This window comes from Centruroides vittatus, unplaced genomic scaffold (genome assembly GCF_030686945.1).
Source record: "Centruroides vittatus isolate TY-2023 unplaced genomic scaffold, ASM3068694v2 contig_577, whole genome shotgun sequence".
Lineage (NCBI taxonomy): Eukaryota > Metazoa > Arthropoda > Arachnida > Scorpiones > Buthidae > Centruroides > Centruroides vittatus.
The window spans coordinates 1327871-1340472 of NW_027122345.1; the positions used below are offsets into that span (position 1 = coordinate 1327871).

The 12602-nt window shown below is 35.2% G+C and overlaps 1 protein-coding gene across 1 annotated transcript; it reads right to left on the reverse strand.

Annotated features, from left to right (window-relative positions):
- Window positions 1–1892: 1892 nt before the first annotated feature.
- LOC136979071 (uncharacterized) lies at window positions 1893–3672 on the reverse strand. Its single transcript, XM_067274972.1, has 2 exons — window positions 3459–3672; window positions 1893–3406 (listed from the first exon to the last, which is right to left on the reverse strand). Exons 1-2 carry the CDS (start codon window positions 3670–3672, stop codon window positions 1893–1895), a joined length of 1728 nt encoding a protein of 575 aa, XP_067131073.1.
- Between the last annotated feature and the right edge of the window lie 8930 nt (window positions 3673–12602).

The following is a 12602-nucleotide window of genomic DNA, read 5'->3' on the forward strand; positions in this document are numbered from 1 at the left end:
AAAATAAAATATCAATGATTTTTAATGTATAATTAAAAAGTATCTATATTAAGTTTCAGCAGTTCTATAAAATATTCCCTATATCAGTTGTCAGAAAATTTTACAAAAAGGACTTATGAAAACGCGAGTGTGAATATTTAGTGTACCAGAGCCCCTTTAGCTGCAACTCGAAATCATCGAGTGACATTTCCACTTCCCAGGACGAGGACCTAGGGGTTGGATTTTGGGAAGCAGTGTAGGTGTTATGTGACGGTGTTGTGTACAGCGACGAAGCGTGATACGTAAATGAATGAGTGCGGTGAAAAAATGAGATAATGCTTCAATTGTGAATGTTATCGTGAGGAGTGTATGTAAGGATGTGTTGTAGTGAAACCGCGAACTTATCCGATCGTTAAAGCTTCTACACCGAGCCTGTAATCTTCCCGTTGATAATGTTGTCTTCAGATTTCGTCCCCGGGTCCCACGCCAATACACCGCCGTGTACTCGGGAACTCTAGTGTCGAATCTTCTTGTTGATAATGTTGTCTTCAGATTTCGTCTCCGGGTCCCACGCCAAATACATTGATGCGTGCTCTCGGGATGAAATTCTGTTACAATACAATTCTAAAACTTCTGTTACAATACTGTACATTATAGATTTTTATCGTTTGTTAGAAGTGCTGTTTAACAATAGCCAGAAAAAACATTGTTTGAATGATGGACGTTTTAATTATTAAATTTTGTAGAAAAGTATTTTAAGTCAATTATACGAATTAATAATTCGGGTTTTTGTTTGTTTTTTTTGAAAAGCTTCTATAATATTTGGAAGTATAAAATTTTTCAGATAAAGCATTTAAATGTTTATTATTAAGGCTTTAGAAAGAGATTCAAAGCACGCAGAAGGGCTCAGACTTCCATTTTCTTTTGCATCGACGAGTTGTATTGACAGACGATATTCGTTCAGTGCATGTTATGTAGGCTACTTGCAAATGTGATTTATTCTAGAATTATCCTTCACGAATCTTTAATTTGCATATAATGTCACGAATGTATAATAATTACCGAAAGAAAAACTTTTAGAAAATTAATTAGCTTCAAAGTGGGTGTACAAAATCGTGCCAACAAAAAAATACCTATATAAACAAAAGACAGTTGTCAGCAGGCCATCAATAAATCTTCATTCACATTGTACAGAATATGCTTATAAATTAAAATTCGTAGAGTTAATGTGAATGTCATAAGAAATGTATTTTCCTATGTCAAAAATAAGAAACTATTTCACCCCAAGTAATATTTCTCACTGTAAAATTGTATAGCGTACTTTATTTACTGTTAAAGCTAATGAATTATTTTTAAAAAGAAAGAAAGAAAGTTTGCCTTTATATAGTTGTATAAATGCATCAGAAGATAAGCTATCGTTTTCTCATTATATTGTCGAAGATATGTAATAAAGTACAACAGAGAAAATGCAAATGCACCTATTTATTAATAAAAACACTACACTCATGACACCTTATAAATTTGCAGCCGTGTTTATTCGGTACAAACGAACGTTTTCGGTCGTGTTTAACGACCTTCTTCAGGAAATATCCAAAAAAAATTCGAATACAACGAAAATCTGCAAAAACGAACAAACTTCGGAACGTTTTTAAAAATATTCTAAAGGGAATTGCGTGCGCCATCTCTACATCGATGCGTATTAAATAACACATTACATGAGAATAAAATAAAAATAAATAACAGACAATAAAAAGTAATATGCTCCTTGGAGACATTAAAAATAAAATACAAACATAAACTATGGTGCAAGCCGAACGGCGCACAGAACATAGGGAAGGAGAGGAGCTGTGCAGAGACAAAAAACTACGGTTTCTGTCCTTGTGTAGGTTTCCGCATATCCGCTTTTCTGAGGTTTACATGTCGCCTGAGCGCCAGGCTGCAAATATTTTACTAGCCTCTCTGAAGTTGATAGATTGTCCTTTTTGGCTTGCTTTGCAGATATGCCAAGCTTCTGTATAACGGAGGTGCTTTACGTTGCGAACTGTTTGTACTAATCTTGCTTGGGCCCATTCAGCTTGGACTTCTTGGGGATCTGCCAGGACGTAAGTCGCCAACGCTGTGCATGGTTGTTCGCTTCTTATATTTCTCTGATGTTCCGCCAGCCTTTCCTTGAGTGATCTTCTGGTGGCTCCGATGTAAAATAGCTTATTTTGCCTCCGTGTGTCCGTAATAGGGATCCTGTAAACCCCCGGAAGGGAGTTAGTGTCCATGGCGTCTTTATCCGCTCTTAGCAGCTGGTATATAGTGGGATTCCGTTTATATATTATTCTTTTGTTTGTGGCAGTTCCTATACGTCTATAGATGCTGCCCAGTTCCGCTCTGTATTCCATCAATGTAAACTCCTCTGTATTTAGGAGGTTTCGCTCCTTATTGCGTGTCGTAATCTCGCTAGTGACAGCTTTAGGACTGATCCCGTTCTTCTGAGCTAGCTTAATGATGTAGTTCATCTCTTCGTTTTTGTCTTGGGTACTACTACAGTGTGTGTGTGCTCGTGCCGCGAGCGCTCGGAATGCTGCGAGTTTGTACGTCGGCGGGTCGTGCGAGTTCCATGGGATAAAGATTGGGTTGTAAGTAGGCTTTCTGTATACCTTAGTACGGAAAGCTCCTTGGCTGTCGAGCTGTATAGATAAATCTAGAAAGTGTATAAGCTTATCATTTTCTTGCTCGAGTTCGATCTCGAGGCCGAATTTGTTATCGTTGATGTCCGTTATGAATTGGTGTAAGTTGGGTTTGACATTCCAGAAAACAACCACATCATCGACGTACCTTGCATATGTTAGGATTTGCGTTGCATATTTTGGCAGGAGTGCATTCTCCAGAGTTCTTAGGACCATCTCGCATAAAGTACCTGCCAGGGGGCTACCCATGGCTACACCCTTCTGTTGCGTGTAAGCGATGCCATTAAAGCTAAAGATGGATGAGAATGTGGTTAGGTGCGCCATCTCTAGTATTTGTTTTCTCTTCTTTTCTGGGGACTTGATCACGGTTAACAGGAAATCCCTTAGATGACAGAAGCATGGTTCCAGCTTGACAGAGGGATACAGAGCCTTGAAGTCTAATACGGTCATATATTTAATTTCTTGCGGGTTCATGTTAGCCATTTTCTGTAGAAGGTCTAGGGGTTGTTTTATGCTGTAAGGGCTCTGGGGTAAATATTTATTAACGAAGCCGTTAACCAACCTTTCTAGTAAGATTGTGGGTGCGCATCCTTTATCTACCACCGGCCTTAATGCCTTATCTTTTTTATGAGTTTTGGCGAACCCAAATAGCCTAGGTATCGAGGGAGAGTGGACTACGACTTTTGTCAGACCCAGTTCTTTAGCCAGCGGTGTGATGGCAAATTTTTTAATCCTTGCTTGTAGTTTCTCTATTGCATTGCGTGTCTTTTATGTATTTTAGCAAGAGGTTGTCATAAGTACTTCTATTCATGACCACTAAGTCCTTTGACTTATCTGCCCTTGTGAGCACAATATTATTAGCTTTCAGCCATTCTTTAGTTTTCCTGATATAGTACCAGATGGGGTCGCTGTCTTTTTTACTATTTGCATGCTTGATTTTGAACGCGACTTCCCATCTAAACGTTTCTTTCTTGATCTCGCTGAGTCCCTCTATTGCCTGCTCGATTTCCGGCATGATTTTTCCGAGTGTGAGTTTAGGTTTCGGGGCGTATTTAGGGCCATATTTACATGCTTCTTTCACGTATGTGGGAAGTGTGATATTATCCCAGCATATAATAGTATGGTTTATCTGCGTTCTAGAACGAGTATCCTGGTGCTTTCTTATCCATTCCATTTTTTTCCCATACCTCGTCTTTAGTCTGTCTTTCACTTGCGTAGCTAGGTGTACAACACGGGCGTTAACTTCCGTTAAGACATGTGGACCTTGCTCGTACAGTTCGTTTTCAAGTTCAATGAGCGCTTTAATTAAGTAAAATCTTCGACGCCGTGTGGAGCGGATGGCTTTTCGTAGGCATACTGCTCTTAGTTTAGGGATTAGAGAGGCACATCCATGGGGTAAACGTAATCTCCAAATCGACATCGGAAAGACATTGTATTTTCTACAATCTGTCAAGAACTCAAGCTTTGCATCGTTTCTGCAAATCTTCAATACTAAGGATCGGTACTTTTTGGCCGGCGTTGCCAAATTATAACTCATCGTAGACTGCATATCTTATTAAAACACTACACTCATGACACCTTATAAATTTTCAGCCGTGTTTATTCGGTACAAACGAACGTTTTCGGTCGTGTTTTAACGAAGAAGGTCGTTAAACACGACCGAAAACGTTCGTTTGTACCGAATAAACACGGCTGCAAATTTATAAGGTGTCATGAGTGTAGTGTTTTAATAAGATATGCAGTCTACGATGAGCTATTTATTAATAACTGCTGTATTTTTTGTCGAAAATTTCTTAAGTTTTGCAAGGTGGTTTGTGTATTAAGTAATTGATAATATTCAATTTTGGTAGTTAAAGGTCGAGCAGATGGGTAGATAGAAATCACGACATATCTCGAGTGGGGTCAGACTTAATAGTTATTAGCTTTTATAATTTTTAAAAATAAAACTCATCTATACCCTCAAAATTAAGCTTTTTGCCATTTTATATTATAATATAACATTTTTTAAACAGCTTTTACATAATTTCAACTTATTTGACGTTGGGCGCCATAATAGGATCTCGCTCCATCCTAAAACTTGCCTCGGGCCGGCACTGTTAGCATACCTTCGGCACTGGTGTTTTTTCTTACTTCTACTTTTCCTTTGGATGTCTCTTCTCTTTGTTACGCTTCTTTTCTTGGATGGACTTCTGCCTCTTTCCTTTCCCCTTGGCTTGGACCGACTTTTGCTTCTTCCCTTTCTTCTTGGCTTGGACCGACTTTTCTTTGTATTTTTTCTCTTCCTTCTCGATTTGAATCGTTCTTTCATGAGTCTCTAAAGCTTTCTTTTCTGAGCTTTATCTTTTCCCGATCTTTTCAATCTTCTCCAGTATTTTCTCCAACGAGCTCTTTCTTCTGGGCAGGGTGCTTGTTTTCCAAGAGTGAGATCTCCATTCAATTCATCTCCATTTTGAGTGGAGTAAAAATCTTTATTCAGATTTTTATCCAAAGGAGTTACCTTCTCTTCTTCTGGAGGATCTTCGGATTTGGAGCAATTGCGGCTTCGTTTCCTACGTTTTTCACTTGGAGAATTGTTCATCTTGCTAGCTCTTCTGCAGAACGAAAGCAGAATAGCGGAATTCGAAATTCTGGAAGCGTATTTAAAAAGAATTCGAAAGTTCGAATACTGTGTGAGGTTAGTGTATATCATAATATATCATTTTTAAAAAAATATATTTAAAAAAATGATATATTATGATATACACCAGTGGTCCCCAACCCTATGCCCGCGAGCACCATAGCGCCCGCCGATTGTTTTACGTGTGCCCGCCGCTGTGCGACCACGATAAAAATAAAAATATTTCGGTTTTCAATAAAATGCTATGTAAAAGTTTTTTTCGTTTTTAATGATTAACCACTCAAAAGTAGAAATGGCGTCCAACACAGATAAAAGCACAAAGCGAAATGCGACCGATCTCTTTTTCCCCTCCGCCAAATCTTCACCAACCAAATTTCCCATACCTGAAATGAAATAAACTGAATATCATAAAATCAAAGTACAGATCACGACTTACAGATGAACATTTTGACGATTGCTTACGAGCAGGAATATCATCAAACTCTCTTAATTATGAAGCAATGTCCAATGAAATGTAATGCCAAAAATCACATTTACTTTCAGATTTATATTTTTTATAAAGAATTTTTATACTCTGTAGATTTTGTATGCATTGTTTAGTAATTACTTGTTCTGTAAAAATTATTGTTAATAGTCTTGTGTATGTTTTATTACATTTTTGGAATTAAATGTTTTTTGTACATTATGTGTATGTATTATTAACTATGTCCAAGTATAAATTCACCTTGAAAAAATAAATGGTGCCCGCCGTCCGGCCGGTATTCTAGAATGTGCTCTTAGGTACAAAAAGGTTGGGGACCCCTGATATACACTAACCTCACACAGTTTAGAATGTTCAGTTGACTGCCACTTATCTCGTTTGCAGTTCTGCACCCATTCTGCTTTCCTCTGTTTACCTGCAGGAAATCTAAATAATCGACCATCTGTAGATGTACTCTTACAAATTGGTGGCACACAATAACCCATTCTTTAAAGTTATAAGTACAGTACTTATATATATGTAGAACTTTCTTTTCGTCTTGTCTCCTACTTTTGAAACTTCGCTCGTGCTTAGTCCAATAAAGACACTTAATTGCTTACTAAACTAACATTTAATTGTGACACTAGACATTACAATTAACGACATAAAATTGAACATTAAATTTAAATCGTCTCGTCTTAGAAATGAGAAAAAGGCCCGTCTGGACTCGTCTTCCATCTTTTTCCCGCCTTTTCTTTCAACCAGTGTTCCCAACTTTTCGTAAATAAATGTCGCTACATTTTAAAATAAAAATCGTTGATTTCGCCACAGATATTTTGAAAAGTCGCTACTTTGTTGCTACTCAATAAAAAACAAATTTTCAAATCGTCGAAAAGCTTTATTACAAAACAAAATTTATTGATACAATACAATAAAAGTTGTACACATAATAGTTGTGTTAACAAACAATTAACAAAATTAATGGAATTGTTAACAACACGAACGATATATAATTATAATACATATATAACAAAAATGGAAAAACGAAAAAAATAATAGGTTTTAAAACAGACTTCAATCAGAGTCACTTTCCTCTTCCAACGACTGTATGTCAGTGTCAGCTTCTCTTATTTTAAATGAATACATAGTTTTGTTAATTTTTTGAAAATGTTCTCGAGTAATTTCGTAATTAGTACAACACGAATTTGTATTATGTAACTCAATTTTAATTCTTAACAATGTCGAAGTTAAATTAACTCCAAGACGATTTCTTTTTTTTTTTTTTTTTTTTTTTTTTTGGTTTTAATATCAGCCAACATTGAAAATACACGTTCTACATCAGCGTTTCCATGCGGAATAATTAAGGCACTTTGTCCCACTTGTACAATGTTTTTAAACAAATACTCGTCGTTGAAATTTTTAATTTCTGCTATTTGGGTCCATAAATCTAAAGTATTATCAGGAGCTTCATCAAATTTTAAATAAAGTTTAATTTTTTGAATTCATTTTCAAGTGTGTCGACATTAATGTCAATTTTCATAATTTCAGTAATTGGTTTTAAATTGCATACTTTATTGGCATTAAAAATATTGTTTTTATTCAAAAGATTTAAATTTTTTTTAATTAAAAAAAGGGTTTCCAATTGAAAGTCTTTTTAATGCTTCACTAACTGCTTTTTGGTAAAACTTTAGACATTTCAAAATAATTCATTGTCAGTTTTACTTAAATCGTTAATCAGTGTTCTTGTGGTTACTCCAACATTAATTTTTAACAATTTGAAAAATTTCCCGGGCAGATTTATTTCTGTTACAAAATGTTACTTTTACAGATTTTAGCATTCTTTTGTAAATTTCATACGTTTGTAAAATAAGGTTTATCTGTAAAAATATGTGAGTTTAAACATCGTTTTTTTCTAAAACTGGATTGAAAATTGAATGGCGCCCCGTTAACGGAAAAGTACCTATTTATTTATAAATATTAGTTAATTAATGACGATACTGTACTCATTAGTACCGTGCAAGTCCGGTTTACACAGGTTTTATGTACATCGTAAATTTATATTTAATTTTTGGAGGTTTTTCCACAAGTAGAAATCAAAATACAAAACTACAGATAAAGCATCCCATGTCGAGGGTGTAGCAATACAAAAATACAGATAAAGCGTCCCATGTCGAGGGTGTTTTTGTGGAATCTTTTACTTCGATTCCGGGAAGGGATAAGTTCACTCCCTCAATGTTAAAATATAAATAATAATTATTATTATTTTATAATACTAGTATTAAATAATTACGTCTATATTTTTCTTATAAAAGTTAAATAGCGAGGTTGAGGCCGAACTTTAAAACACGAAAACGTGTACGTCGGACGTTCAGCGCCGCTTTCCTGTAAGCCTAGAAGTTTGACAATGGTATTTGGAAAGTCAGTGGAATCATGCTCGACATTCAAACACCATTATCAAACTTACAGGAAAACGGCGCTGAACGTCCGACGTACACGTTTTCGCGTTTTAAACTTCGGTCTCAACCACGCTATTATATTGGAAAAACTGAAAGAAAATTAGAAATACGGTTAAAAGAACATGAAGCTGCCATTAGGTTAAAAAGACAAGAATCTCCGTGTTATTTACATTGTAATAATTATAATTGTAAAATAGAAATACTGTTAAAATATTATATAAAGTAAAAAACTGTTTAAAAAAGGAGAATTGTAGAACATTTTTATATAATAACATATGCAAATGTAATAAATCTGAATACGGGAATGAATGTAGATGCATGCTGGAAAGAGATTACCAAACATAAAAATGAGCAGCAACCGACAGTTAATCGTATCCACTGATGAGGCCTGAGTGTAAAGGCGAAATGCATTTGAATTTTTTGAGAATGGAACGGTTAAGAATAAAGGTTTAGTATTTCTTCCGTTTTCATTTGTCTGTGCGAGTAAATTTCTCGAAGTCGGATGTAAAGAGAATAGAGAGGTTGCGGCCAAAGTTCAAACGTTAAACTTGTACGGTAAGCAGAAGTATACGTTTGACGTTTGAACTCCAAGTAAAATACGTTGTGGCCCACGTTCACAATATCCCATGAGTCAGTGCGCGACGTGAACATCGCGCACTGACTCATGGAATATTGTTGAAAAATGTTTAACAACGATGAATGTTACCATCAAAGGTAAAAAAAAAAAAAACTATTTTAAAGTATTTATAGGATGTTTAATAACACTAAATAATTATTTTTAATTAGCATCGTGTCTCCTACCGTACGATAGGACTACCTCATACTTTTGTGGAGGGAAGTAGTGGCTTATGTAAATCCGAAAGCAGCTCGGGAAATTTTTAGAAAATTTATAAACCTATTACGCTATTGATGGTAGAAGATGCCGTAGAAGAACAAACCTATTCCTACAGAATTATAAGCTAATAGCGAAGTTGAGGCCGAAGTTTTAAACGCGAAAACGTGTACGTCGGACGTTCAGCGCCGCTTTTCTGTAAGCCTAGAAGTTTGACAATGGCGTTTGGAATGTCGAGCATAATTTCACTGACTTTCCAAACACCATTGTCAAACTCCTAGGCTTACAGGAAAGCGGCGCCGAACGACCGATGTACACGTTTTCGCGTTTAAAACTTCGTCCTCAACCTCACTATTATTCGTTCAAAGTAGCGTTGCCACCCGTCCGGGTTAACAATTAATTTTGTCCGGGATTTCATAGAAATTGTGAAATTATGAAACAAAGTACTAGCAAATATTTTTATAATTTTACTTTATCTTAACAGCGAGACTTCACACTCTCACCGAAAGCTAATTCGCCATCGTACGCTGACGTACAGTACGTCTCAACCTGTCGACCTTTTTCTTTTTTTGGCTTCTCAGTTTTTTAAAGCTAAGTTATTTCATTTCTCAATTTAAGTTGCTCCTACACAAGTCCCTAACTAATTTAGAACTGGCGTGCACGTTATTCTTTGCATGGTAAAATAACATTGCGCATGCGTCAGGGACTTCGAACAAATCTGGGCCTTGTTCAGTAACGCAGAACACCTAAGTTAGAATTCTGAGTGGCTTAGTGGACGGAGCTAAGAATAGATAAAGGAAGCTAGTGGTGGTAGGAGTCAAGCAGTAGTTAGAAACAAGTTCAACATCGCAGCATAACTAGACTTAGCAAGAATTCTGCGTTACTGAACACGGCCTGACCTGCCGTCCGGGTCAGCAATTTTGAAAAAGTGGAAACACTAGTTCAGTGGTTCCCAACCGGTGTTCCGCGGAACACTGGTGTTCCGTAAGCATCTCCCAAGTGTACAGATTTAGTCGCAAATCGGAAAGTGTATTCGAACCGCCGAATATCAAAAAATTAAAATCATAAAATTTTCATAAACTTAAATATACATGTACAAACCTGTTTTTATGCGCTCTGTTTTATGTGCGATTTTTATTTGTGCGATTTTTTTAATGCGAATTTTTAATTTGTGCGGTATAGTTGGCGACTAGTCTCGTGCGATTCGTCATGTCTTACGTTGACTTATTATAGCTAAATAAACTTATTATAGCATAAATGCACTTATTATAGTAATATTATTGCCATGAATATGCGAAAAATAAAATAATTTACTTTTTAAGTCAACAAAACACCACCTGGACAAAAATATGTAAAACAGACGATAGACCAGACGATGCAGTCAAGTGCTGACATCTGTTGTCAATAAATTCTATTTCGTACGGTTTTGAGTTATTTTCTATGTGAGACTTTTTTTATGCGGTCCCTATTTACCGCATAAAAAAATATTTTTTTAATTGTGTTGCGAAAACTATTATTTACAGCCATTCGTGAAGTTTCGTGAGATTTTTTTTAATGCGTTTTTTTTAATGCGGTCCCTATCACCCGCATAAAAACAGGTTTGACTGTTATATGTACAGTACGACTCGTACTTATGGAGTGTACTACTGTTTCGAATAAGATAAAGGCAATGATAAAAACTGAATGAAATATGTAAAAAACATCAGGCACAAGTTTCCCATTAAAGTTATTTAGGTATATTTTTTCCTGTCTTAGAATTGGCGTTAATAATATAAGTAGAGATTTTGAATTATAACTGCTCAATTCTAATAAAATAACTGATGACAAGCTTATGTATTTCATATTAACTTAAGTAAGTGTTCCGCTAAAGAAAATTGCTCACAAAAGTGTTCCGCATCCTAGAAAAGGTTGGGAACCACTGCACTAGTTCAAGGAATGTTCAGAAGTTATAAACGAAATTTATATAAAGAATAAGGATAATATATTAATTTTTAGGGAGTTAATTTGTGGATCAAAGCATTATAAATTTACTAAAGTTTAAAAGATCGATTGATATGTATTTCAAACATCCTAGTAACTATATACTTGTTGGACCCTCGCAATGCGGAAAGACTACACTTGTGAGAAAAATTATTCACAGCAAAATTTTTGAAAAGACATTTAAAAAGGTTCTATGGTGTTAGTCTGTATGTTTACAGTTTTTTCACGAGGAAAAAGATGTTACATTCATGTATGGTTATCCGTACAAGGATGGGATTTAGTAATAATTGATGATTTTATGCATAAACTCTGTTCAAAAACTGCGTTCTTGTTTTCAACAGAGTCTCATCATTATAATGTGTGATCCTGATAATTCTATTTTTTGGAAACAAATTTTGCATTATGAGATATATAACTTTAAATACGCAATATTTGATTTTATTTAAAAATAATCGTGATGAAAATCAAGTTGTTTGGGGCAGCAAGCTTTCGCTGGTAAATGCGATTTTTTTTTTTTTAATGGACGCATATAAAAAAGCGACAGAAAAGTAATTTGGTTATTTGTTATTGGATTTTCATCCTAAAATGAATAAGAAACTTTGTGAGATTCGTGTTTTCCAGACGAACAAGGTATTTCTTGGATATACAGTAGAACCTCGATTATCTGGGCTTCTATTATCCGGATTGTTAAAAATAAACAAAAATTATACGAATTTGCTGATTTGCACTTGGCGAATTGCGACACTGTCGTATGTACTGTACTTGATGGAATGCGTGGAACAAAATTTTGAAAAGACTATTAGTAAATTCCAGTAACACAGTAGAAAGTGGTATAGGAGACATTGCGGAAGCAATAGCACAAATTTCAATATATGCTGAATGTGACGAAGTCGATGTAACCCAGTGGTTAAATTGCGATGCGAACGATCCTGGATTCCAAATTTTGAATGATGAGAAAATAATTAAAGAAATATCTGCCTCAGATGAACAAGATCGAGAAGACGAAGAAGAGATTTGCGAGTAAGAGATATTGGTCCTACACATTCTGTAGCTTTTCAGTGCTTAGATGTCGCCATGAAGTGATTTGAGAGCTAAGAAGAGTGTAACTCAGGACAACTTACATGTCTTAAAAGTATTCGCAATTTAGAAGCTTCAAAAAGAACAGCTAGCTTTAAACAAAAATCGATAATTGAATTTCTTAATAAAAAATAATAATTTAATATTGAAGCTATATATAAATCTAGACAAATAAAAATTATTCATACTGTATGTACTGTACATGTCTTTCACTGTCAATTATTATTTTTTCGATTATCCGGATTTTTCCTTATCCGGACTATCTTCATCCTCAATTAGTCCGGATAATAGAGGTTCTACTGTACTTACGGATAAAATGAAGAACGCATAGAAAAATTATCGATGTTACTACTTTTTGGCCAAGACTACTACTTCTCAACGAACAAAATATTGAAAGAAGCTACTCCCGATCAAATTAAAGTTTTGTGCGAAATATGCGATAATTTGCGGAGAGGAAATATACTTGCTGATATTCGTAAATTACAAAAATATAAAAAAAATTATCAGGAAATTAAATGAAAAA

Coding starts and splice junctions, on each gene's coding strand:
- LOC136979071 (XM_067274972.1), bottom strand. CDS start 3,672: ATGCCGGAAATCGAGCAGGCAATAGAGGGACTCAGCGAGATCAAGAAA. Junction 3,407..3,458: donor CTTAGTGGTCATGAATAGAA/GTACTTATGACA, acceptor GCAATGCAATAG/AGAAACTACAAGCAAGGATT.